Genomic DNA, 27881 nt, shown 5'->3' on the forward strand with positions numbered 1-27881 from the left:
AGCAGGGACTGGACTGGAGCTGGGGACAGGCAGGGTAGAAACAGACTGTGAAGGTGATCAAACAGCAGATGCACATGGTCTCTGAGGCGTCTGTGGGTGCCCTGGGAGAAGCAGTCATAGACTAGACTCAGAGGATCTTGTCATCAAAAACTGGAGTAGGTGAGGCTGCCAAAGGGTAAGGTGCTTCTGCCTGCACTCCCAACTGTCCTCTGAGCTTCTGAGGTACCCGGGTGGGGGTGGGACAGGGCAAAAAGGACACAGGTAGATCTGGGTAGGGAAGTGTTGTTGAAACCCATCTCGGGTTTTAATCTCACCTTTGACCTTTTAGTTCCTGGATGAAACACACACAGCCTTCATATTTATAATAAGCTTTAAGCAGTATAAAAGCTGGGTGGCTGGAATCTGCCTTCCTATCAATAACCCCAAGCCATTACTATTATGTTTCATCTGGGCTGCTCTGAACTCCAAACGGGCCAGTCCTCACGGTGACATTCTCTTCACTGCTAACCCACAGCAGCTTCCTCCTGCTGCACTCTCCTCCTCACGGTTCTTCTCCAACCTCAAGACAGCGAAACCTAAACCCCACCTATGTCTCTTCTTCCCAACTACTAGCTGTTGGCGTCTTTCTTTACCAATCAGAAATAACTTTATGGGGTTGGGGATTTAGCCCAGTGGTAGAGCGCTTGCCTAGCAAGCACAAGGCCCTGGGTTCAGTCCCCAGCTCTGAGAAAAAAAAAAAAAGAAATAACTTTATACATGAGGACTCTGCCCTGCAGACTCTCATCTCCAAAATTACCAGGTCTTGGGGGCCTGCACTTAGCATTACAATAAATAGCAAAAGGAAGGCTCAGGGCTGGGAACTGGAACCCTTCCTGGTTGCTGCTGGTTTTAAAGTCTGAGCCACTGAGGCTAGAAAACTTTTCTCTGTTCACAAAGAGAGCAGGTTCTATTTCTGCCTTGTTAGACTCCAAATCCTGACTCATTTAAGATGAAACAATATCCACATTTCCTTCACAGAGAGACCACAGAGCCTCTTCTCCCACACTGTGGCTGGGAAATACATAGTTCTCCTCAGTAGACTCCCTCAGGAAAGGACATGGCTTCAAATCTCTTATATCTGGCCATCTTGGATAGAAATGACTTGAGAGGTTTTCTGTTGCCACCTGTCTTCACAACTGTCTGCGGCACTGAATACTCTTTGGAAGAGGAAGGAGAGTGGCCAAGGACATTCATCACTGGAGTGGTATCTTCCATTTCAGTCGTCCCTGGGGCTGTCCCTTTGATACCACTGCTAGAAACCCATGGGTTGGGTGGAATCTAGAGTGTTTCTGGTTGGACACCACCATTGTCTTCGGCTTCCTCCTTTTCTCCCTCTCCCTTCCTCTCTCCTTCCCTCTATGTTGAGGCCTTTCCAGACAAATGACCTGTGCATTCCTGCTTGTCTCCACAGTCCTGCAGCCTAACAGACACCATGGCTGTATTTGAGGGTCAAGCAGTCTTGGTGCCTCCTGGTCACACACCCAGCAAGCACCTGGTGAGGTTCAACTTGGATGGTGTTGCTCTAGGAAGCTTCACATAACCAGCTGGCTCTCCAGAGGTCAGGAGGTGTAGGCTCAGGTGTAAGCCTGGTTACCTTGGGAAGTGAGGGTGAGTTTCATACCTCTCCAGCTCAGACAGGCTCTGGCTTCCTAGTGCTTACAAAAGCTCAGTCCAGTCCTCACAGATATTCTAACCTTGGGTTTTATGGTGGTTTGAATAAAGTGCCCTCCACCCCCATAGGCCCATTAGGAGTGGCACTATGAGGAGGTATGGCCTTGTTGGAGGAAAAGTGTCACTAGGTGGTGGGCTTTGAGGTTTCAGAAGCTCAAGCCAGGCCAGTGTCTGTCTCTTCCTGCCGATCCAGGTTAGAACTCTCAGCTTTCTCCATCATCATATGTGCCTATGTGCCACCATTAATGGACTGAACCTCTGAACTGTAAGCCAGCCCCAATTAAATGTTTTCCTTTGTGAGAGTCATGGTTTCTCTTCACAGCAACGGAAACTCAAACCAAGACAGGTTTCCATGGTATCTCCCATCAGTGCCCTGTGTCCCAATACCTATCCTTATAAGGACACCAGTCATTTAGGATTAGGGTCACCCTGGTGGCCTTTCATTAGTCAGGGTTCTCTAGAATGGATGTTTATTGTAAAAGGACTCTATAGGAAGCAAGTCTGAGCTGTTAGGAGATTGGGACTTGAACCTCTTTTTCAGGTAGGCGCAATTAACCCAGAATGCAAGGCTAATCCCAGTGAGATCAGCAGAGGTATGATGCAGACTTCTGTCCTTAGATGAAGAGTGGAGGCTAGTCACCCTGAGACAGGGACACTTTCCTGGACTTGGCTTCCTTCTTCCTTCAGACAACCCAGAGAGGGCCTGGGGATTTATTTCTCATGTTCCTAACAGCCAGGGACTGAGACTGGCTGCTAGCCTGAAGACTGCTGCTCCTTCCTTAACACCCACACCCGAGCAATGGACTAAGCCCCTCTTGCCCTCCCTTTGCTATTCGTCCTTCCTCATCCCAGGTGCTGACAATTGTCTCAGTAAATATGAAAATTCAGGGGTGTGTGGGTGGGTGGGTGGGGTGGAAGATGGATCTGCTGACTGCTCTTCCAGAGTCCTTAATTCAATTCTCTGTGACCACATGGTGGCTCACAACCACCTGTAATGGGATCTGATGCCCTCTTCCGGTGTGTCTGAAGACAGCTACAGTGTACTCACATATTATAAATAATAAATCTTTAAAAACATATCCAGGGTTGGGGATTTAGCTCAGTGGTAGAGCGCTTGCCTAGCAAGCGCAAGGCCCTGGGTTCGGTCCCCAGCTCCGAGAAAACAAAACAACAACAACAACAACAAAAAAAAAAACCAAAAAACATATTCAGGTATGTCTTAGAAGTATCTAAGAGAAAATCCAGAGTATTCTTTGGGTATCAGGACTCATCTATTTCTGGAGCCTTTCTTGTCTGGTAATATAGCGGGCTGACATCTGTTGTGTTTATGAACCTCCCCCAAACTCAAGCATAAACCAGAAGGCAGGTGGGCTGGGCACGGGCTAGCTTCCTGGAGCACTTGAGTCTTTGTTGTGACTTTGTGCTGACCCTAAGGCTGTGTGGTTTTAGTACCACAGAGGCTAAAGCTTGAGGGGAAAGGGGCTGTAGCTACAGGTTGTCTGGCTCTATGGGGGTGAGAGAGGCAGGTGGATGCTGGCCATCCTTTTCATACTTTAACAATGTATAGGACAATTAAATCTGTTAGGCATCTCTCCATGTAAGGGCACAGAGATTTGAAGAACTTGGTAAGTGCTGTTGCTAGAGTCCGTCCTGAGTCCCTACTGACTGGGCTTCTCACAAGGCTTCAGTGGAGTAGGAGTATTTTGTCAACCTCATTTTGTGCCTTTCCTGAGATGGTAGTTTGTACAAAGAGCAGTAAAATTTCAGGTGAAGCTTAGCCTGCAAAAAAAAGTTTAGAGTGAGCTTCCCTTTGCTGAGCCTCTACACGCTAGGTTCCCTCCAGCAAATGCTTGGTGTCCAGCCAGAGAATGTGCACTCCAACATCCCGTGACTGCTGTGTCAACCCTGACTTGGATGCCATGGGAACCTATGGTTTGGGTCCATGTTACAATGCACTAGGGCAACTGCCATAGCAACAGGCCATCGGTGCTAAGTGCCCAAAGCTCCAGCAGCTGGGCTGTGCTAAGCACGGCAAGGTGCTCTGGAGTTGAGGGGATCTTTGTGTTAAGCCTGGTGGAGGCTTTGTGTTTCAGCACAGGGAGAACCAGAGGCTTCTCTACATAGTCACTCTACCCCAAACCCTGATGCCAGTAGCTTGCCAGAGCAGGTGAGCACGTTATAACCTGCCGCGTCACTCTGCATACCAGTAGAGGTACGGGCAGTGGTTAAGTTTTGCTGGGCTCTGTTTAGCTCCTACCATATAAGAAACACCCTAGGTTATGTCAAAATTGCATCACACTGGAACAACTCCTTTCCCCATAAATCCAACCCTCTGTGCAGAAGCGCCAGTCTCCTCAGAAAGAAAACCTCAGGAATACAAAGCTGGTTTTGAACCTTTAATAAAAGTAAAAAAAGAATGCAAAAGAACACAATGCTGCAAACTTAGCACGGACATGAACCTTGCTGGGTGTTCAGATCAGGACAGTGAGTGTGCTTGGTACGGATTACCGTCTGTACAAACTCAGTCACTTTGGTTCAGTGTAACTGCTCTAACTATTGGCAAAAGCATCCTTCAGATTCACCTTTTTTTTTTTTTTTTGGCTACATTATTTCTAACAGATTTATTTCCAGTTTAAGAGAAAAAATACTCATTGTATACAATCAAGTGCATCACCAAGATCACTTGCTCTTCTAGTCACTTGTGGTTTCTGCTAGACACTGAAGTCTTGGCTAAAGAATGTCTTTGAAGTGCCAATCATTTATTTTTATTTCCAGGAAACTTTAAGAACCATTCCAAAGTCTAGAACAACCCATTTTCTTTTAGCTAAAGTAGTTTCAGAAAACAAAGGTTTACTCCAGACATTTTCCTCAAAACAAAATAAGCAAAGCCTCTATGAGGAGCCCTGCAAGAGTGAACCCAAACCCGATTCCCACAGGCAGAGCTTCTGCCTGCCCGGGGACCAATGACTGCCTCACCAAGTCAGTTCCATATAATTTAAAACAAACACATTTTAGAATGCAAAAAAGGGTAAATTTGTAAGTAAAAATCACTAAACTTACAAACCTGGAGTATGTCAGAGGACTAGGGTGTAGTGGAGGGTGTGACTGGGGAGCGTCACGGCTGACACAGTATTGCTGAGTGTGCCTCCACACAGCTCTGAAATGACCCGAGAACCCTTCTCCAGAACAGCTCGCGCGGTTAAAAAAAATAATAAATATTTAAGAGAATACAAGGCTCAGATTGGTTTCATACACATTGCACTTGAAGTTGAAGACCCAATACTTGCAAGGTCCCATGTGTTCTACGCTGTCCAACACACACAGGACACTGCGCACCGAACGCAGTGACGTGCACACTCAACCTTTTACAAGGCAATCACAGATTGCAAGCTCCATAGGGCTGTGGAAAAGTCCTCTCCACTCTGGAGTGACAGAGACACAATTTCGGCTCATTACGACTGAAACAGCAGACAGCTATTCACTCTTAGATGGTCCAGATCTTGGATAAAACTTCACTTAAATTGAGATGAAAAGTCCAGCATCGCAATGCAGAATCCTGACTTTGTGTTGTCCTGGGCTGTCAGTAAGATTGTCTACAAACCTCCTGTCAGTAAACAGCATAGTTCCCACACTGATGAGACCCACGTGTGAGCGCCAGCCTGAGCGAGACCTGGAGATGTGGCTGCACTGGGTCCTCCGGGGAGCATGATCTTCCTCCAACTTACTGCTGCCCTTAGCCCCTCTTTACACAACCCTATATTTTAATTCTGGATAAATATTCTTACTGCACATACTTCATCTCTGTTAAGCACCATCAACCTCTCTCCTTTGGGCACTGATATAAAACTGCTAGTTGGTAATTCATTTTGATTCAAGGCTTTGAAATATGGCATTTTGCTTTGAATGATGAGTGAAATCTAATACTCGGGAAACCGGCCCCCTTACCCAACTCTCACATACAGCCTGGGATAGAATGTTCCAGTGCAGACAGGTGTGAGGGTGGGTGAGCAAGGTAAGACTTTAGGTAAGTAGTCCTTGCCTCCACTTGCTATTTAGACTACGTGAACGCATCTTTAGGAGTCATTTATCATCAGCCCAGTCTAAATGGAACATTGAGAAAAAGATCCTCTTCACCACACCCAGGACCAGTGTCTCCACATTCTGCTTCCGCCCTGAATCATGTGCTCAAACTCAGTCACTGTGAGGCTTTTCTGGAACACCCTGTGTGGAAAAGAAAAAGAAAAATCAGCGCTCCAATGATGGGGCCTAAACAATTGCTTGGGGCTGGCCACAGGCTCAGGGTGAGCTCCACCAGACCTAACCCTTCCCTACAAAGTTACAACAATCCTTACCTCAGAGAGAGTGGTGCTGCTAATGCCTTTCCATAAAGCCTGTTATGCACAGTAACAATATGTGACTAAGCTTCTAGCACAGGAGAGAGCACTATCAGAGCACTGCCGACCACACCAAGGTAGACAGATGCACCCAAGAGCTGGCTCGGTGCAATGAGGGTACTATTTTAAATGGGATCTACTTGTGGGTTCAGGTCTCCCACAGTCAGCAGCCATCCTTAGAGAATAACATTAAGATCCTGTGATGGATAGAAAAGGGATTGGAGTCAAGCCACCTAGGAGTGTAGCATGCCTTCTAGAAAACAAAGTTCCCCCAAACTTAAAGTAGTTTAGGTATTTTTTTTTTCTTCCTTATTGAGTATAGTCCAGGCTGGCCATGAACTCAAGAGACCCATGTTTCTGTCTCTCAAATTCTGGATTAAAGGCATGTACCACATCTAACCTAAGTCAGACCCTTGACAAGCTACTTGGAAAGAAAAATCAAGCCACCAAATTATACTATTTACTGATTCTACAAAACTATGGGCTGAGACTCACTGGAACATGGGCACTGGGCTGCCCATTAGGGCTAGCAGTGCAATACAAAACAGCAAGGCTGCAGGTGGGTACAAACTTGTATACGACTGTCCTCATATGCATTTGCAGGACGAAGGACAGGCACAGGCTTTATGTTACAGGATCGGATAACATACTAGTGAGTAGCATGGTTCAAATGCACACACGTGAACAAACATCAGGTTCCATACAGTAATAATGGCTTCTGCTTCACAGCTTGAGGGCTCCCTTAATAACAACAATGGACATCATCAGCAGACAGCAGGAGAGACAAACTCAATCTAAAAGCAGGGTGCAAGCTCTACAGGTAGTGTCCTGTGAGGTGAGCTGACAAGAAGCTGATATACAATTGGCTGCTATCTGAAAATTGACTTTAAGAAAAGTTTTTAAATGCAAACAGCAACAACTGCAGATTCTAGAAATGGTGGCATTCCTTTTCTCTGAACATACGGGCTGGCGAAGAGCCTGCTGTATTTCAGACACATGGAACAAAGGGCACATAGAGAAAACAACGCCAGCGCCCAGAAGAACTGCTCTGGTGCTATAAGCAGGCCCCTGGCTCGGGTGCCCTTGTGAATAACCAGGCTCAGGAGACTTGCACGCAGGAACAGAGAGGCTGGACAAACAGTAGGAGGGCAGCAGGGTTCCTAGAAGGACAGTCTCCAAAGCTTGCTTAGCCCACCCCTCTGTCAGTCATCTCCAGGTATACAGACCCACATGCATCAGTATCCGCTCCTCCCCAAGCATGCTGACCTCCTAAAAGGACAGACAAAAGAGCCATGGCCTCCACAGAGGCTACCCCAGAGTCACAACTCCTCTCTGGCAGAAACTACTCAATCTGCTTGTGGACAACTTAGGCCAAGAGCCCAAGAAATTCTCTGCCAGACTATGAACCAATCTCAAAACAAGAGGCACCCGAAGCCCTTTCTTTCCACTGATAACCACCAGGGTGTGATGCAAGGGAGGCAGTCGTGAGAAGGAGAAGTGCCCTCATGCTTTCAGATGGATTTGTTATTTTTAATCCAGCTTGGACGGGAGGAATATTTTGTTTCAAGATAATGTCTCTATGTGTAGCTCATACTGGCCTCAACTCAAGCCCGTCCTGCTTCAGCCTCCTGGGTGCTGGGATCACAGGTGTGATCTGACAAGACTGGCTTCCTACGAGACTTTTAATGAGAAAGGGTTTCTAACTGTCTGTTATGGATAACAGAACTCAGGTTCTGACTGGTTGCGATTGGTAGAGGGTTAGCAGGAACAGAAGAGAAAGACACCTCAAGTTCTATCCTTTAACAATGACTTGTATTTTGTCAGATATCCAAGTGGCCTTCAAATTCAACCTCATGAGTGGGTGTCAGCTGACTGTTTAAAAACAGCATCAAATACTGAGAAAAGCACTCAGTGAACACTCCAGAGCTCATCTCTGTGTACAGCGTCTCTTTCTAGTCACCTTTCCGGAAAGCTCTCTTTACTTGAACTAACGTCCACATTTATTTTTAAAATTATAGTGTTCAAGTGGCAACTGCTGCCTGCTGAAGAGTCCTGCTACCAGACTCTGGATTCAGCTGCCCAACTGCCTCGGAAGTGGCCCTGGATATAAGGAGGGGGATGGCACTGCTTTCTCTCCCAGGGGGAAGAGGCAGTACTCAAACAAGATGGTTCCTTTCAAGCCATGCTCCAAAGATCTCTGGATGATTCCTGGCCTGGGCATGGGTTTAGGTGCTGTCTGGCAGGGCCGTGCTTGCTGACTCAAGCTGCTGCCTGGTTTGTCCAGACAAGGGCCACCACTGCAGCATCGTCTGCATCCACTGCTTTTGCTAACAGATGCTTGGGAACTCCTGACAAATGTGGCTGCCTAGTGGCCCGATGAACTCAGAGAAACCACAGAGCACAGAGCAATGCATGTAGGCATTCTCAAACTCTGGTCGCTCTCTAGTATGACAAGTGTTTACAAATCTATGTATTGTAACTCAGGGAGGACCCAGCCGGGCACCATTTTATTTTTAACATAAACTGTTGCTAATGAATCTGAAGAAGACACAAACCAACAATGTATGTGTCCAAAGACAGCAACCGCAGCACTTACCATAGCTAACTGTCGTCCTATGTTTCCCACTGTGACACCTCCTGAGAAAAATATACAAGGGAGCCAAGAACGGATATAGAGGAAATCTGGGGACGTGTACCTAGGGGGAAAAACGAAACAGCCGTTACTACTCAGGCAGTCCGTGATCAGGACTTCCATAATGTGTGCAAGGGAGACAGTTGTGGGCTAAAGTTATCAAGTGCATCATGTTTTATGGTCACCTGACTTTCCTCTCACTGAGCTGTCTGTCGATGGTGACTTGTTTTATTTTTTCCCTCCTGTAGTCCTGACTATCCTGGAACTCACTCTGTAGACCAGGCTGGCCTTGAACTCAGAGACTCTCCTGCCTCTGCCTCCTGAGTGCTGGGATGAAAGGTGTGTGCCACCCTCCCCCACCCAGCTGGGTGGTGAGTTTTCAATTACATTGAGAAAAAACATTTCAAGATTTTCATGTTATTTTGCATAAAAACATTTACATTTAACAGGTGTTATTATAAAAGCAAAATAATATTCTAAATGCACACTTACTGGTAGACGCCATTATAAACAAGAAACTGAGTGATCAGCGTGGCTAGGAAGGCGATGGTGATCCCGAGCCCCAGGCCACTTCGGGATCGATCAAACGTCCACCACAAGCCCAAGGATAGGGCTGCCAGAGTCAGGGACAGCTGCACATTATTGGCGAAATCTAATTTCTAGTGACCCAAAAGTTAAGGAAACATTTCACAGTTTATCATTTAAAAACAACAACAGACCCCTGAGCCCTAGAACTACTCATAGGACGTATCACTACACAGTAATGACTGCTTATGATGGCACATGAACAATCCTGAGACCCCGAGGGAGGACTACACTCAGGGCACTGGCTTCTAATTGTGAACCTTTGGACACTGGGAGACTTGGTTGGCATTTGGCCACGAGTTTACTAAGACATTCTTTCTACCCCTCCCTTACTTCTCAGTGAGCAGAAATAAGCGTCACTACCTCCATGTGGTCTCCGTGGGCAGTAGGGACGTGAGTTAATTCAGTGAGTCAACCAGCATTCTTAGAGCTGGCTAGCGGAAAGGGCCTCCAAGTGGGTATACAACTCAACAGTATCCTTTACTCCAAGTTGCTCTAGGAACTTAGCATGTGAACAGTTTACCATCAAACTGACCATTTCATAGAAAATGCACAAGACCACAGCATACTGCATGAAGGGAGTATGTATGTCAGCTATGGACAGTAGAAGCCTGGGGACCTCCTGACCAGCCTTGGACTTCTGTGACGGAGAGCAGAACAGGGCTCTCACTACCACAGAATAATGCAGCAGTGGGTAGAAGGCAAGTGAGGATGAAAGTCCACTGTGCCACAGGAACTGAGAAGCAGAGTAAACCTCTGCTTCTGGTGTTAGCCCAAAGGCCCTAGGAATGGAACCCCAGAATTCCTGCTAAATGAAGGCTAAGCCATACTCTGACATGCAGGAATGAGGTGGCCACCAGCAGTACTTGGTCACAGCAGCAATAGGCCCTGCTACAACCCAGATGATCCTCTGAACACAGATACCAACTGAGGATACGGCACTGGCATGGTTGATGCCAACAAACACCGCGATACATCGCATGACACTGGCCCACTCTCTCTTGAACTTGTGTGGTTCTCCCAGGTGACTGTCAATACAGGGATACAATAAGCCGACAACAGCTATTAAAGAAAAACAAAACAGGATTAGGACACATTAGTGAAAATCAGTCCTTGTGTGGTCATTATTAGCCGATCCAAACTGCTCATTTTCCTAGGCAGTTTGTCACCTGTAGCACAAAGCACTACTGTGTATATACATAAGAAAAGGCTGGGAAGGCCACCCCACTCTGCTTTCTCTTGGCCTTGACCTGGCCCCAGTGAAGACAAGTCTCACACCGTGAGGAGGGCAGGGCCCCAAGAAGGGAGAGCTCTGCTGTCAGTCCCAGGCTGCCCTTGAGTGGACAAGCCTCCTCGAATTTATTTCCTCATGTGTGAAATGAGGATTATGTAAGTAAAGAAGGGCAGAGAAGGTTCTGTGGTTCTCAGAGTTAGAACTGTCACAAACCTAGATTGGACTCGTAAGCATTTAGACAGCAGCATTTAGACAGTTGGGCATTCCAGAAAAGACCAGGAGACTAACACACAAGAAGGAAGGGACTGTAGCTAGTACAAGTGGGAGAGGTCCCGTGGACACAAGGCCTATGTGAGTTGCAGCTAAGCTCAAGACCTCAGAATGAGGTTACCATTCTGCCTTGTGTGGTATGAGAGGCATTTACCCTCTCATGGTAGAGCTTACCAGTTCAGCCTCACGTTTCACATACTCCTGGAATTCCTTCAAACTTTCATCACAAACGTGATGCTTCATGTTGAAGATAAACTTTCAAATTCAAAGAACCAAATCTTATGTCCTATGAAAAGCAGAATTCAAATCTCCACCTATTCCCCAAAGAACCATTAAATGCTGGGGATAATAGTTTGGTGGCAGATGACTTGCCTAACATGTAGGGGCTACCCCCATTCCAAAACAGCAGCCTTGGGAATCAACAGCAAGTGTCCTGCTCCTTACACTTAACCCATGACTCAGCTACAGCACAGCACCAAGCCCAGCGTATAAAGCATCGGCAGACAGTCAATAAAAGCTGGCTTCAAAGCAGAGCGGCAGCGCTCCTGCTGTCCTGTGGCTACAGGTACAGGTGTGTCTCACCAGACTGGAGGAAGGTCCACCAGAGAGCATATACTGCCCACCTCCACAGGACAAAAACAAGCGGGGCTGAGGGGGGTGACAAATGTTTGTCACTGCTGTACACTGTAAGGTATGCAGGGATCTGTTGGGCTGTAATTACTCAACATTTTTGGCAAAACCAGCAAAATAATTAAGGAAAGAAAAAAGATGTCTGAGGCACTGTCACAAGTTTCATTAGGCCTGAGAAGTGACACCATAGGTGTCTTTAGGCCCAAAGGCTCCTCTCTTCCTCCTGTCCCAAGTCTACTGGGCCACAGAGTTCCAAAGGGTTTTTGGCTGCCAGCCACAAAGCACTATCTGCAGAAGGCAGGCCGGAGAAGTCTGTCCCCTGGCAACTGCCTCTTGAGCGCACGTGATGGTTTGTTTTCAGTTATCCAGCGAGGTAGCACGTTTGCTCAGGCAGCCAATGGCCGCGTGGTGCTGCCCTCACCAGTTCTCCAGACGGCCAATCCTGGCTTCTGGCTCAGCAAGACATCTGCGACTCCTCCACTTAAACTGCCAATTATCTCCTGACCTCATCTCCATCACTAGTCCCTCCAACTTCCGCCTGTCGCTCGCCAGCGTCTGGGGTTCCCTACCTTCTCCGTCCTCCCTTTTTTGTACCGAGGGTGACTTAACAGCTGACGTGTCCCTTCACTGCCCCCTCTCCAAGAACAAGGAAGGACACTCACCGGCTGCCGTGCCACAGCACGGGGGCACCCACCAGGCGGAGGAGAAGATGGTGGCTATCACCTCGTCCGGGAAGAGCGTGACATTCCGCTGGATCTGCAGCAGGTTGAGCACCAGAGCCAGGACCACGCCAAATGAGAAGAGCACGAGGCTCCGCTGCACCAGGTCGTGGTGCCAGCTGCCGGGTCGTGCGCTGAAGCCTGCGGTTCCCTCTCGCTGGCCCCGGGGCGCGGGCTCGGGCTCGGGGGCTCCGGGGCCCTGCGGACAGAGGGCCGCCGCAATCATGCCTCGCGGGAGGCTGTACGGCCTCGCAGCGCCCGCGCTTGGGTAGCTCCAGACGTGATCGTGCAGCCTGGGCATCGGCGGCTAGGCACACCGTGAGAGGTGCACGCCACCAAAGCACGCGTAGCGCGCCCGGACGGCCCAGGAGCGGCCGCGGCCCCGCGCGGGTTCCGCTTATAAGGTGGGTTGTCGCCGGTGCCACGTGATCTCACCCAGCCTATCCGCCTCCCGCGCGCCCTGCTGAGGGCGTATCTTCCAACGGCCCCGCCTTGTCCGCGCGCCAGTCCGCTCGTGGTCTGGTGAGGCCGCGGGAGCCAATGGGAGGAGGGCGGCCCATATGACGTATGCACACGCCACCGGGGGGTGGGGCTGTGCCCGGCACGCGCTGAAGCGCGCGCTATACGGGGAGGCACCGGGGCGGGCACCAGGACGGGTGGCTCGCGAGTCAGATGGTACGACGCTGCCCTACCCAGCCCTGCCCTGCAATGCGCTGCCGGACCTCGGTTTCTGAGATAAAGCGGTCCGCGCAGATCCTTTCCTTCATGGTCCTGGCGCACACTGAGAGCGTAAACCCTCCTGAGTGCTCAAAAGACGTGGGATCCCTTGGACTGGTGGCTAGTGGCAGGTGGTCTGCAAGTTCACAGTTCAGTCCAGGGCTCCCCCTAGCCAAGACCTTATGGGCTAAAGCCACAGGCCTGAAAAGGCACCGTGTGTGTGACCTTAGGTAAGGAGTGTGGCTCTGTGCCAAAAGTGTAAAATAAAGTCACCCTCCTAAGCAGGCTGTACTCAGAGTTCATGGGGGCTGTCACTTTCCCAGCGTGACACGGTTGTGGGGACCCGGCTGTCTTTCCCTCACAATCTGTCCACTCCTCTCTTAGCCATGTTGGTGGTTCTATGCATTGTTTGGAAGGGCTTGCAGTTTTGGCTTCAAGGAAATGTTGTGATTTGGGTCTTGGCCATTTTCCACACTCTGGCCAGTTCAGGCATGTGAAGTTGCATGGACACACACACACACACACACACACACACACACACACACACACGGGTGGTGGGCATCAGTACTGTATGCTGTATTCCAGCGACACAGGAGCCTTTTTGACACTAAGAAGCAGGAGGGGCTGCCCAGTTCCAGCTGACAGGAAGTTGTTAGAGGCCCGTGAGTCGGGTGTGGGGTGTAGCAGGTGCTGTCGCTACCACCCCTCATCAGCTGCAAGTACTCTAGCCAGATGTTGAGAAAGCGACACCTGTGTAAATACACGCAACTTTGCCCCTAAGGAACAGACACATCACTCACAGGAAACTTGGCCCTAAGGAACAGACATGCCAGTCACTTGTAGGAAGCTGGCATGATGGGACAGGCTGTAGCTCCGACCCTACACCCACGCCCCAACGCCATGCATCTTGTTTGTGAGTACTGAGATGTAATCCGGTCCATTTTTCAAAAGCCGTTTTGCTTGTCTTTACAGACCCTCCCACGTTTTTTCCCCCTGTTATAGTTCTTGCTGGCAGGCTTAGAGGTTCTAATAATACTTTATGTATTCTGTGTTTGCTTGCCTCTGACAATTGCTCTGTTACCAACTTGGTCGTTTCTTCTGTTTACCCAAGCCAGTATTAATGCAGTCTAACCTCTGCTGCTGCTTGGCCATCTCATCTGCACTGGAACAAAGCAAGCTGTGGTCCTAAGCCATGGTGGCTGTTGTGGTACACAGACCAACGTGCTCTGCTGACCATAAAGGATATACCCTGTGGTCCGTTTCTCTGGGGTCCTATGGGGCCTGCTGTGGGCTCATGAGCAGTTTACCCTCACATCCAGTGAATGAAGTTACATAGGGTGACAGTAGAGAGGAGATGGGACTAAGGCTCTTGGAGATGCATCCTGCCTATCAAGGGTGTCCTCAGTTGTTCCAGGGCCTGCTAGTTTTCCTATGCATACTGGAAATGGAAGATCAGGGGTCCCCATCCCTGGGCCTGAGGATGAGTGGGGTTGCTAGGGAGATGTGTTTGAGGTGGAGCTCCTCCACTGTACCACTTCCTGTTAATCATTACAGCTTTGCTGAAGCAAGTGCTTCCAACTACTGAGGGCTTACCTGGGAGCACACAGGCACCCATTGCTTTTTATCTAGAGCCCTACCATTCTTTCTGGGATAATATCAATAATCATTTGTGACTTGCATTCTTAAAATGGACTAGATAAGGAAACAGATTGGCCATTTTAATGTAACCTCACCCCTTGTTCACTGTAGACTGTTCAGAAAATAGAGCGCTATTTGGGGCAAGGTAATGACTCAGTCAGTAAAGTGCTGAGCAGGAATAAGGAGGAGAGTTTGATCCCCCAGAACCTATATAAAGATCCACATAGACAGCAGTGCATGTCGTCCCAGCACTAGGGAGGAACCATGGAGCATGGTGGCTGGATGGTATAGCCCAAAAGTGAACTCTGAGTTCAGAGGAGAGACCTTGGCTCAAAAAAAGTGGAGAGCAACTGAAGATGACTTCTGATGTCTACCTCTGACCTCCATGTACATGCACCCAGATACACGTGGACACACACACACACACACATACACGCGTGCGCGCACACACGCACACACACACATACATACACGCACACACACACGCACACGCTGTTAAGACACCGAAAGTATGAATTTCTAAATATGTTTCTACTCGGGAATGTATGGGCTTTTTTTAGTTTTTATTTTTGAAGATTTATAATTTTTAATGTGTGTGTGAATATATGTGTGTGTTTCACATGCGTGTAGGAGACCAGAAGGAGGCATAGGTCTCCTGGAATTGGACTTACAAATGGTTATAAGCCACCATGTGGGTGCGGGAGCCAAATCTGGGTACTATGGGAGAACAACAGGTTTTCCTAACTACCTTTCGTCACCCCGTTTCTGGCTTATAGGCATTTATTTGTTTGTTATGTGTGATTGGAGGTCAGAGGAGGTTGTGGGGCCGCTTTTCTCCTTCCATGTAGGTCCCAGGTATTGGGGTGCTGGCTTTCACTCACTGAGCCATCCTGCTAGTCCCCATACTGCGTGCGTTCTGGAGTCACATTTGATAACAGTAGAACCTGTTTCCGGATAACCACGAAATTCTTCTGAGTTGAACTCCATTTACATACTATACAGCTCTCTCTGTCAAGTAGTTGTGCACGTATTCAGAATGTGTGCAGCGTTGCTCAGGGTTACGGCTACCCCTTCAGCCTTTCCCAGCCTCAGGCCACCATGAAGCTGTCTGCCTTTGTGAGCTTCCGGTTCTTGAGCATTCCTGTAAACAGAATCATTCAGTGTGTGGTCTTTGATGGTTCTTTCAGCAATAATGCTTTGTTTCTCTTTATGGCTGACTAGTATTCCATTGTGTAGTGTACTGTATTTTGTCTGCCCCTTCACTGGCTGATGGACATTTGAGTTGTGTCTGCTTTTTGGTGATTATGAATACTGCTGCAGTAAAGACGTGTGCATAACTCTGTGTGTGCATTTCCTCTTCTCTTGGATGGAATGGCAGGAGTAGACTCACAAGGTCTCAGAGGGACCTCCACACTGTTCTGCAGCCCCGCTGGCACATTATGAGGGTCCCCGGGAGGTAATGGGCAGCTGGGAGGGAAAGTCACAGGATTGTCACAGCACAGACCCCTCTTGGTTGTGAAGAGGTGAGAGGGAAGAGAGAGGAAGTCCAGTAGCTGTGGGGCTTGAGCAGATTGACTCTGGCCACTAAGTCTGCTGGGGACAGACAGGAGCCAAGGGACAAGGCTTTTTCTCAGGGAGTGTTATGTAGCTATGCCCTGAAAATGGGAAACTCTGCCTTGTGGGTGGGTAGGGAGGCAGGGGTGGGACCACAAGTCTCAGAAAGCTGGAGAGGCTTAGGAATTCATGGAGCCCATGTGGAGATCTAAGATACAAGCAGTTTCTGGGGAGGGAGAGAGATGTCTGCAAAGCATGCGCAGAGCTCAAGAGGTGCAGATTCTGTGCGTCTTTAATCATGCTGGAGTAGGCCATAAGAACTAAAGACATGTGTGTGCGCGCGTGTGTGTGTGCATGTGTGTGTGTGTGCGTGTGTGTACACGTGTGCTCACTCCACAGCATCTGGAAGTCAGAGGACAACTTCTGGGAGTGGGTTCTCTCTATAATGTGGATCCCAGGGATTGAGTTTAAATTGTCAGGTTTGGTGGTGGGCAGTCGCCTTACCCACTGAGCCATCTTTGCAGCCTGGAGTGGGTGCTTTGGTGACAACTTTATGTCATCCACACTCCTATAATTAACCCGAATAGATAGATTCACTGGTGCTCTAATCTAGACTCAGTGGGATAGTTTCTTTGGTCTGTAGTCACTGCCCTACTTGGGATGAGTGAACATTTATTCACACTTCTCCAGGAAAAAAACCACAGCACAGGGAGGAAGTGCTGATGGTGGGGGATGGCAGACTGGGGATTTGAGGTTGCAGAGGTTGGGAAGGTTGGGCGGGGAGCTGATTTCTTAGGGTGGAGGGCTTTAGGAGAACTGTGACTGCAATGTCACTTGCAAGGTGTGGTAACTCTGTGTCACTCTCTAGGTCAGCAGACAGCCTCCTGGGTTTTTGCTGGTAGAGGAAAAGCAGGACCGTGGAAGCAGGGAGGTAGGATTGGGGCCTGGTAATTAATAGGGTCACATCCGGCCCCAAGCCCTGTGAGGTGGAGGAGAAGCAGACAGCAGGTGGGAAGAGGCCCCTAGCCTAGGAGGAAGCCGTGTGGAATTAGATTCCCGATGTTACTTGCTTCTGCGCTGTCGATTCTGGGAGCAGGCAGCACCTGAACCATAGAATGGCAGAGGAGGCCATTTAAAGACAGGCAGACTGAGGCCAGCGGAAGCAGAAGAAAGACACTGGATTGTTTAACACTCACTACTGCCTTCTGGCACGGTCTGCAAGGATTAACTGGTGCAAGGCTTAAGGCAGGGACTTATGGAAGGGCCTGTTTGGAGAACTTGGCGGTTGCCTCCTGATTTCTTGGAAGTCAGAACAGTTTAGTTTCAGCTTGTTGACACTTTAGCACAGGTGGGCCCAGGCTATTTTGCTCTGCCCTCTGACAGCTGCTGGGCCTGGTGCAGCAGCCCATCCGAACCATCGAAACGACCTGACACCTCAGGTCCCAGGTGGGCAGCTGGTAAAGAGCCCAGCCATATTGGGGTGGGGTTGAAGATGCTACCGATATGGGACAAAGTCCAAACCAGCCTGGGGCTGGGCTGCTGGCCTGCATGCCGCCCAGGAGGGCAAGGTGTGGTTGACTAAGGCTTTTGAAGGCCAATGTGCCTGACAGAGGCTCTCAGCAGGTTTGGGAGCCAGGGGCTAACAGTGTGGCAGGGACAAAGGTGGCAGGTACTGGGTACTTAGTGTCCTCTGTGGACCCTTGGGATATACTATTGTTTGGACACAGCATAGCTACAGAAACAGACAGCTAGGATGAGGTCACTCTCCCCTAATTAGAGACCACCCATATTAGGGGAGAAGAGGGGCAGATCCCCCTCAGCAGCAGAGGGGGCATAAACTCCAAACTCTCCAGTACAGGACAGGGGCGAGTTTCTGTTGGGGTAGGGCTGCAGCAGCAAAGAGGTGTAGAGCAATGTCTGGGTCTACAGCACAGACTGCAGAACCAGTCTGCTTTCTGCTGGTCCCCCAGCCTCTGGCACTCAAGGAAAGGTGAGGTGTCTACCCTAACCTCAGGCTCCAAATGAGCCCAACTAAGGAGGAGCCAGCTCTGCCTGAGCAATGAGCAGTAGTGGGGTTTGCCTTGCTCCCCTCTTACCCTTAGCACCTTCCCTCCCTCACACTTCCAGGTCTAACGGCCTCTCCATCCCTCTCCCTTTCCTTTCTCTCTCACAGGCTCCTTCCCCTCCCTACCTATTGCTCAGTTAGGTGACCAGATGTCAGGAGCTCAAATACTCCAGCCGTGAATTGCCTGTGGCTGCTGAGGTAGATGGGCAGAAGCATAGCAGCTCATAGCAATATGATTCTATCATCTCAGGGGTCTAGAGTGTGTGAGGGGCTGTGTACCCCTAGCAAGACCTGTTTCTGCCCTTGTTGACTCCTTCCCTGCTTCCCTCGGCTCAGGATGTCTTCCTCTTGTCCCTCTCACTATTGATTGTGTCATCTCCAAGAACTTGATGTTTACATCAGAAGCATCTAAAGGACCCAGATGCAGGTGTGTGTGTCCTCTAAGTCCATAATTTTTCAACATGAGGCAGCTTGAGGCTTTCCAGGGGTGATAGAGTGGAGCCTTACCTCGTCTTGGGGGCTTTGGCACATATCTTTGCCATCCAGGCCACACTTTACAGGGTGAGTGTCAGGACCAGCGGCATGTCTGTCAAATCGCAGCACATTGGCTCCTGTTTAAGCTATGCCAAGAGCCCTGGAAGTTCAAAGCCAGAGTGGTGGCCCAGGCTGGTCATCCAACTCCAGAGGCTGGAGAATGACACGTTCCAGGCCATCCTGGGCAACTCACTTTTAAGAAAGAAAAAGATGGGATGTGGTGAATGGAAGCAGGGCCATAGCTGCTTGGTATGTATAAGGCTCAAGTTCAACCCTAGCCACTAGAGAGCCTGGGAGGAGTGCCAGCCAGTAGGTGGACAGAGGAGCCAGCAAACCCAGTTAGGCAGAAAGCAGCCTCTGCTTATGTGACTCCAAGAACTGAGCAAGGAGAGAGAGTTGGAAAAACAAGCTGAGGGGAAGCCTGGGCGTCGTGCCAGGGAGCATGGCTTTTAGTGTGGGGGATCTGGCATCCCCGACACTATTCTTGCTCATCTGCTTCTGTTGATGGTAGTTTAGTTGGGATCCTTTCTCTCTGTGGTCACGTGCTAACCAGGCCTAAGTCTGTGCTATAGGATGTAAGCAGGCACATGCACAGTTACGGTCATGCCAGGCAGCCAGGGGTACTCCAGACACTCCCATTCCCCTTTCTCATAGAGGTGACCATACTCTCCTCCCTGTTCCTGTCTCCTTAAGAAAGCTAGCATGCACTCAAATCAATACCACAGGCTCAAGGTCATGTTTAAGCTCCGCGTTGTTTAAGTAGTTAATCCTGAGATTAATAACAGACTTCCTGTTTCACAGCCACTTCCTATCCCTTGGGAAACTGCAGCGGCTTATGCGGACTGTAAGCAAGAACCACAAGATTGGCAGGTGTTATTTTAAATATGCCATGTGGTCTCCATTGTCAGTGCAGCACCAGTCCAGGCCTGGGCTATGGTGGTTTGTCCTGTATGGTCTGTGACCTTCATAGGTCCTGGCATATGAGTCTGTGTCTGATTGAGGAGAGGGACCCAGGTTGCTTGCTGAGTATTAGCACATACTGATATCTTCTAGAAGCAGCTCGTACCCTGCCGGCTGCTGCTATTAGCAGGGGGGTATGCAGATTGATCCTCTCTCATGCTCTCTGCAGCCCGGAAGGAAGGCTACGACTTGGAGTCTACCTGGCTGTGATGGGGAGGTATCTGGGCAGCAGGAAGGAGCTAGTCCAGTAGCATGAGGAGCTGTATAAAATATGGGAGTGGACACATGCCTCCCACTCTGTCTCCCAAGATGAAGGTCACGGACTGGTAAACTATCACACCCCTCAGGGCTGAGTCATGAGACCTAGAGAGATTCTGGTTGTCTCTAGGCTGCCCTGGTGCATGGCCCTAGGGGTAGACACAGGTTCTTGCTTCCACTTGATTAGGAGGCAGGGTGTGGCCAGGGTACACCATTCTCAGAACTAACCCTGCTAAGCCCTCTAGAGTGTACTCAGGGCTGCATGGAAGACAATGGCTCTAAGAACTCTGAAGTACTCTACAGTGTACAGCTTCCTCTAGTCTGTCAGTTTCCCAGTAACTATTGGCAGGGGAGTCTTACAATAATACAGGCAGCCATTGTGTATGTCAGTTCCTGTATCTAGGAAGAAGGAGAGTAGAAAGACCACATCCTGTTCTTCAGTTGGACTCAGGGTGGGCCCTGAGGATCAGGAGATGGAGCCCTAAGAGGTCAGGCCAGTGATGAATGTTAGTCATGGAGAAGGCAGACTGTACAACATACAAGATGGGTCACTGTGGAACTGAAGGTCCGAGCCTCTTCAGGGAGACAGGAAGAGTAGAGGTTGCCAGCTCTAGTCTGGGTTGACAGGGATGCTATCAAAATCATGATCAGTCTGGGCAAGAGTAGACAGGGCTGGGAACAGAATGGGTAAGGGAGGATGTGAGGAACATGCTGTTAGATGGGCGTGTTTGAAGTTATGGGCCACTAGTGGGTAGTGGTGGGAAAATGGAAAATGGTGGGAAAAGCCTGTGAGTTCATTGTTCATGCTCTCACAGCACAGAGCACCAGAGAACAGAGAATGCCAAACACTCTACGCAGGTCTGAGATTGTTGTATGCTGTGACTTGTGTTTTTTCTGTACATACAGAAGTCTTTGTTCTTATACAACCATTTAATTTCAGGAAACAAACCTTGTTTTCTTGCCATCATTCCTTAGGCTGTATCAAAGTGATGTTTCTTTGGGTTGGATTTTTTGATTTTAAAAACTCCTGTTTGAGTTGACTGGAGATTTTTAAACAATTGATCGATGAATGGTGGGTTTGGATTAGGGCAGAATATGTACTCTATATTTATGTGAAGGGAAGACTTTAGTACTGATTATTAGAAAATCAAAATATTCATCTGGGATGGGGATATGGTTCAGTGGATAAAGTGTTTGCTGTGTATAAGTAAAGACCTGAGTTTGAACCTCGGTGCTCACTAAATGTCAGATGAGCCTCATTAGTGGGCCCGTAACTCCAGTGCTGGGGACACAGAGCTGAGCATTCCCTGAAGCAAGGCAGCCAGCTGCAGTCACTGGATTGTCAATCCAGGGGTGAGTACATAAGGTGGAGAGAGAGAGAGAGAGAGAGAGAGAGAAGAAACCTGACATCAGTGTTGTGACCTCCGTATGCATTTGTAGACAGGTGTACATATCAATGCACTCGTGCAGATGCAGATGTGCACGCAAGTGCTCACTGCACACAAATGTACACAAGCATCACGCACCTCTGGAAACCACCAAAGATGGTCTCCATCCTGTGCTCCAAATGTCTGGCCATAAGTCAATTCCTTATGTAAACATAAGCAAGCACAGCCACCTCATTAGTATGTAAATTTGCTTCTCTCTTTAAGAGACAATAAATTAGAGGTATAAAAAGAATTGTTTGAAAAGAAATATCTCTGTAAATGTTTGATTGTTATACCTGTTATTGCCCTAGAGTCTCAGTTATGTTTCTGTTGTTGTGAAGAGACCATGACCAGATTTATTTGAGGAATTCTGGTGTCAGATGGTGAGTCTACAACTGTCATAGCAGGGAGCATAGCAGCAGTCAGGCTAGGTGCTGGGACTTAGATTTCATAAGCCAAAGGTGGAGAGAAGGGTAGGGGAGAGAGACAGAGACTGGGCCTGACCTCAACTTTCAAAACCTCAAAGCTTACCTCCAGTGACATACTCCTCCTCCAACAAGGCCACACCTCCTAATCCTTCCCAAACAGTTCTTCTAACTGGGGACCAGGCATTCCACATGTGAACCTACGGGGATCATTCTCATTCAAACCACCACACTGAGGTAGTGTAAAATTTTCTCAGGTGAAAAGGGGTCGTGAGTAGAAAGGTTAGCAGAGCATTATGGGTAAGGAATGGAGGGTGATCTTCATCAAAGCCCTATTCTTTTGAAGCTTCCTTTCTGGTATCTCTTGACCTTACCTCCCATGCTCACTCCCTGCATTTCTTCTCTAGACTGAAGGCTAGTGTCTGCTCACAGTTGAGTGCATAATCAGCATTTCTTGCTCCCTTGCATCTGTGGCTGTCCCTGGTTGACTTTTCTAGGGGTAAGCGACCACAGAAGCCCCCCTCACCCATGCTGGTGATCTCCACTTACTCTTGCTTTCACTATCTTGCCTACCTGACCTAGGACCTACAGCTGAACATATCCCTGAATCCTGCTAGAGGAGGTGCTGGCAGGAGTTGGGGAAAGATAGGTATGGACTCCTGGCTAGCTCAGCTCTGAGGTGCTCTCAAGTTACCTAGGCTGTCCAGCCATGTTTCTTTCCCCAGCAGTGTGAACGGCTTTCCTAGGCTGCCCGTCTTATTCTTTCATCACCTGCTGATGTTCTCAGGTCTGGCTGAGTCTGTGTCTTTCCTTAAATGATCCAGGGGAATTTTGTGTCTTGGGAGGGTCTAGCAGAATAAACACCTTTGTTCCCCTCTCAGCAAGAAAAAGATCTAATGCCTGGGTAAGCCTGTTAACCCTCTGTTCAGACTCAGGTTCTCTGGGATGGCTCCGAGACTTGGGAAACAGGCTTCTGAAGGCTGAGAATTCTGCAGTGGTACAGGCCTGCTGGACCGGCTGGTATGGTAACAAAACAACTATAGCGCCCTGGGTGTTTAGACCTAGGACAGCAGAGACACCTGACCATCTTAGGACAGTCTGAGGGACAAGACTCTGACATAATAAGCACAATAGGTCTTCAAGGGCCTGTGTTCCCAAGGCTTGGGGAGGGTCCTCCCAGCCTCACCATCTCTGAGGGTTCTGGCACAGTCCCTGCTCCTCGTGTGCGGTTGAACTCTTTCCAGCTTTGCTGTTGCCATGTCTGTGTTTACACTCAGTGTTCTTTCTGTTCAGCTCTCTCCTCTCAATGGGCATCAGATTGGATCAAGTACCCACCCGCCCATCTCAGCACATCATACCTTCAGAGACCCCACTTCTCACAAAGTCACTTTGCAGTTACCAGGATTTTTGTTAGATTTTTAGCCACTGTGATGAAATGCCTGAGAAAAGTATGTTAATTTCTCATTGTTCTGATCAAACACTGGCAAGAGACCACCTAAAGAGAAAGGCTTTATTTTGGTCTACAGTTTAAGGGGATGCAGACCATCATGGCAGGGAAGGGATTACAGTAGTGGACAGGGACTGAGAACACATCATATCCACAGTAAACACCAGTGCTCATCTGGCTTTCTCCTTTGGCTCTTTTTATTCAGGCCAGATGCCCAGCCCACAGGACCCATCTCTAGGGATTTAGGACAGATCTTCCCTCTCCAATTAAATCTCTGTGGACACACAGCCACACCTAGAGGTGTGTTTTCTGGGTGATTAAAAACCCAGTCGTAAGCACAAACAACGTCAAGTAAGAAAGGAATGTTTTGCTTGTTGATGTCCAGCCCTGGTCAGCTGGCTTTGTTACTTTGTTCCCGTGTCATGGTAAGGGGGTCAAGCTGTTGGCCTCGTGACATTCAGGAAGGGGTGCTGGGAAGGGGTGGAAACAAGATGTAGCCCATAAGGTCCCATTCTCTTCAAATAAGTGCTACTACCAAAGTGTCCATCAAATTATAAGCCAACTTGCTTCCTCGAAGCTTCACCTCTGTATACAGTACATCAGGGATAAAGCCTTCAGCCTGTGAGCTTATGTGAACACTATGTGAGCAGAACACATGGCATAAGAGTTCAACACACCCTTATGAGGGATACAAGTTAGTACACTCCGGACTGTCTTCCATTTGGAGGAGGAGATCACGGGGAGGACCAGTTGTAACCTCCAGGACTGGGAACACCACGCAAACCAACTCCAGCTTTGGGTTAGAAACTGTATTTTCTAAGTTCCATAGAGAGGAAACACACTGTCCATTCAACGAGTTCCAGCCACACCGGCAGTGTCGGCGCTCCTAACAGAACACGTGACTAACAGTCTGAAGGGAGGAGCTGGAGTTGGCTCAGCAGTTAAGAGCGCCGGCTGCTCTGGAAGAGGACCCAGTTCAGATCAGACAGATATTACTACCCTAACTCCAATGCCAGGAGCCTCCACAGGTCCACGGGTACACACATAGATATAGGCAAATAGTCATTTACATAAAGACAGAAAACAAACAGATTTTTAAAGGAAAAAAAGTTTGGCTTAAGCCAGGTATAGTGACCTACAACTTTGATCTCAGCACTGGGGAGGTAGAGGCAGGAGAGTTAAGAGATCAGACTCATACATTTGGATCCGGAGGCCAGCTTGGGCTACATGAGACACTGTCTCCCAAAGAAGGAAGATGGGGAAGAGAAAGGGAGGAGGAGAAAGAGGAAGGACACGTGTTATTGTAAGTAGTCAGAAAATGGGGAAAGGTCAAGACAAGAGCTTAAGCATTCCCTCTGGCCCTAAATTCATGGAATAATCCTGACCAGTAGTTTTGTAGCTAGTCTACTGTTTTCCCACTTTACTCATGCAAAGTCACGTCCAAAATAATGCCAGACCTTGGTGACTGGCATTATTTGTCTTCTTTATTTTCTGAGATATGGGCTCACTGTAGTTCAGGCTAGTCTCAAGCTTGCATCAATTCTCCTGCCTCAGTCTCTGGAATGCTGGGATTACAGATTTGGGTCACCTCCCTGGGTCTATGTTACTTTGTGTTCTGTCTTTCAACTCAGTTCTCCTGGGACTTTAGAGAATATTTACTGGCTCTACAGGCTGTGTGTATCATGGATTTCCCAGCCTGCTTTAGGTCTTTGGATGTTCATGACCCATGTCATACAATCCAGAATCAGAAGCATGGCTGTGAGGGTCCTGTACCAGGAAGGTTGACTGGAGGCATGGCTGTGAGGGTCCTGTACTAGGAAGGTTGACTGCATCTGTTATTTTCTTTTCTTTCGTCAGGTTTCAGCACTGACGCCGCTGTGTGCAAGATATGACTAGAGCCTCTCCTATCTTCACCTCCATCAACTGCGCAGAGACAGATGGCTCCTGATGTGCTTTTCATCCACTGATTACCTGTGTTCTCGAATGCATTACTTTATGTAATGTAATAATTTAAATGTTTCTTAGATTTATTTTATTTCATCTATATGAAGGTCTTACCTGCGTATATGTATGTCTGCCACATGCATGCCTGGTGCCCTTGGAGGCCAGAAGATGGCATTTGATCTCCTGAAGCTGGAATCTTAATGTCTGTGAGCCACCATTTTGGTGTTGGGACCTCTGCAAGACCAGCAAGTATTCTCAACCATGGAGCCGTGTCTCCTACTCCATCTGCTTATTATTTAGCCAGAGCTGATGTCAAATGATATGAAGGAGGGCCAGGGTGCATCTTAGCAGGCTTGGTCTGCTTAGGACGTGAGGGCCCTGGTCCATCGCTAGCCTCAGAGATGCTATCCACTCATGCTGCACTTCAGCCTTGCTGTGGTGTTCAGTATCCAATAGCAGTTTTAAAGCAAGACGGTGCTGTTAATAAGTAAGGCCAGAATATGCACTAGTGTCTCCTTTACTTTGGTTTTGCTATATCTTAAATTTTGCTGAATAGCAATTTAATCTAGGCCATGGATTTAATTTTTACAATAAGCAGAATCCTAGGAATTATAATTTGGACTGATTTCATGCTTAGATAAGGGTGTAAAAGTTTCTAGCATGGAGAGTAAAAAAAGAGATTAGCCTCTCTGCCTCCTTCTCAAGGTCATCATTATTCTCTGACCAGAGGGCAAAGGGGAGGCCCACTGGGAGGCTGGGGGTGTGGCTGCCACGGGACATCACAAGCTGCACCGGACCTACCCGCTTGTAATCAAGAGTAGATAGGCTCAGGGCACCTGGGGGCCAGCCAGGTGTCTGCTAGCTTCGGTGACACCCAGGAGTGCTGGAAAAATGAGTTACACAGGAACAATGAACCCTTTAGCCCAAGTTCACTGCCTCTCACCTATTGGCAGCACTTTACTTCTGGGTCAGAATAGCTTGGGGTGGTGAGGAGTGGACTGCTGCCCTGATTGGCTGAGTCCTCACAGCTCACCCTTGTAGACAAATAGAATGTTCTAAAGAGAACATACTGTAGCTGACTGGGACGGATTGGAGGGAACTCCGAGTGGAGACAGATCTTGTTTTTCTGCCTATTCACTCGTTCTTTTAATGGAAAAAAGAGAAGCCCGATGTCAAAGGTGACATACAAAGGTCTGTGTCTTCTGCAAGGGTCACTTGTCTTGTTGCTGTGACAAAATCAACTTATGGGAGGAAGGGTTTATTTTGGCCTGAGGGTGTATGCCATCACAGGAGGGGAGGTGTGGCAGCCTGAGTGTGAGGCTCCTGTGGTCAGGAAGCAGAACGGTGAGCTCAGCGGACTTCCTCCTGTTTTTAGTCCAGGATAGCCCACACTAGTAGTGCTTCTCACTTCAGCAAACCCAGTCTAGGGGATCCTCATAGTCATGCTCAGCAGTTTGCCTCTCAGTGCTTCTAGGTCCTGTCCAGTTGGCAATGATAAACATCACCGTTTCTGTCTGAACTGAGGCACCAGCCACATGCAGTTACCCGGGAGTAGATGATTTGTAAAGAACCCCCCAAAGTGGGCTTTTCAAAACTGGGATCTAGGTCTGTGGGCCTCAGAGAAGGATATTCAGCCATTGAACCCATGGCAAGTCCTACACCTGAACCCCGAGGCTAAGACAGCCCAGAACTTTACATTTTCCCCAGCCCTCTGCTGGTGGCCCCGATGCAGGATGTAGGCTGATTCAAAACCAGGCTTAGGTAAGCCTCAGGTAAACATTGTCCTGTCAGAAATCCATTTTCTCCTGTGCCTGGGTTTGCGTACACTCATTCTTTCAGCATCACTTGGCATCTGTTGTCACTGGCACTTGTTTTGCCCCCAAGGAAAACGTAGTTGCCTCCTGGGTGAAGATCCTGGTTCTTCTGCTAGGCAGTTAAACTGCTAGTTACAACATCAAGGAAAAGTAGTTTTGTAGGACATGGTTTATTACCAGTTTTATGTGCTGAGATGACATGTATGTAACAGACGCTTACTCTACCCTGAGGGTCCACAGCCGAGGACTTAATAATCGACACCAGGAAAATGCTTGTGGAAACAGAGGAGCGCAGTGTTCAGAACATGGATGGCTGTCCCCAGCTGCTGTCCCAGGTCTGTCGGTCAACAGGTTTCAGCAAAGCTGAGGCTCACACCTACCAAGAACTCCTCAGAACCCATGTTTCAACAGCTCCTGGGGGTTCATCTAATCCTGGGGTGCTCTGAACTCAAAGTCTTTGCCTTCTGCACAACTAGAGATATTTATTAAATATATCAAGTTTTGGGGGCTGGGAAGATGTCTCAGTAGTTAAGAGCACAGGCTGCTCTTCTATAGGACCTAGGTTTGATTCTCAGCACCCACATGGTGGCTCACAACCATTTCTAGTTCGGTTCCAAGGGATCCCACACCTCATCCCTCCAACCCCCCACCTCCAAGGGCACCAGGCATGAATGTTGTATACTGTCATGTAAGCAGACAAAACACCTACACACATAAAAAATAAAAAGACACAATCTGGCTGGCCGTGCCGTGTGATTCCACAATAGAGGCTTACATAGCATATGATGCCCTGTCTTCTGCCTGTACCACCATAAGAAACACAAAGTAAAAACAGAACAGAAAAATCTTGTATTCCTTTACATTTAAAAAATTTACTTATTTTATTTATATGAGTACACTGTCACTGTCTTCACACACACCAGA

At 48.5% G+C, this 27881-nt stretch overlaps 1 protein-coding gene and 1 long non-coding RNA gene across 3 annotated transcripts; one reads left to right on the forward strand and one right to left on the reverse strand.

Moving 5' to 3' along the window:
• Positions 1-4093: 4093 nt before the first annotated feature.
• Insig1 (insulin induced gene 1) lies at positions 4094-12550 on the reverse strand. Of its 2 annotated transcripts, none has more exons than XR_015685803.1 (5): positions 12118-12550; positions 10246-10383; positions 9229-9395; positions 8701-8800; positions 4094-5931 (listed from the first exon to the last, which is right to left on the reverse strand). XR_015685803.1 is itself a non-coding variant. In NM_022392.2 (5 exons), the coding sequence occupies exons 1-5, from the start codon at positions 12473-12475 to the stop codon at positions 5902-5904; spliced, it is 780 nt and encodes a 259-aa protein (NP_071787.1). In that variant the 5' UTR covers positions 12476-12523; the 3' UTR covers positions 4309-5901. The 2 variants fall into 2 exon arrangements, 1 of the variants encoding a protein (NP_071787.1); NM_022392.2 differs by having other exon boundaries at positions 4309-5931; positions 10259-10383; positions 12118-12523.
• Positions 11944-27802, forward strand: LOC147994662 (uncharacterized). Its single transcript, XR_015685893.1, has 2 exons — positions 11944-12578; positions 25057-27802. It is a non-coding gene; the product is annotated as an uncharacterized LOC147994662 (long non-coding RNA).
• The last annotated feature ends 79 nt before the right edge of the window (positions 27803-27881 follow it).

This window comes from Rattus norvegicus, chromosome 4 (genome assembly GCF_021556685.1).
Source record: "Rattus norvegicus strain SHRSP/BbbUtx chromosome 4, alternate assembly SHRSP_T2T, whole genome shotgun sequence".
Classification (NCBI taxonomy): Eukaryota; Metazoa; Chordata; class Mammalia; order Rodentia; family Muridae; genus Rattus; species Rattus norvegicus.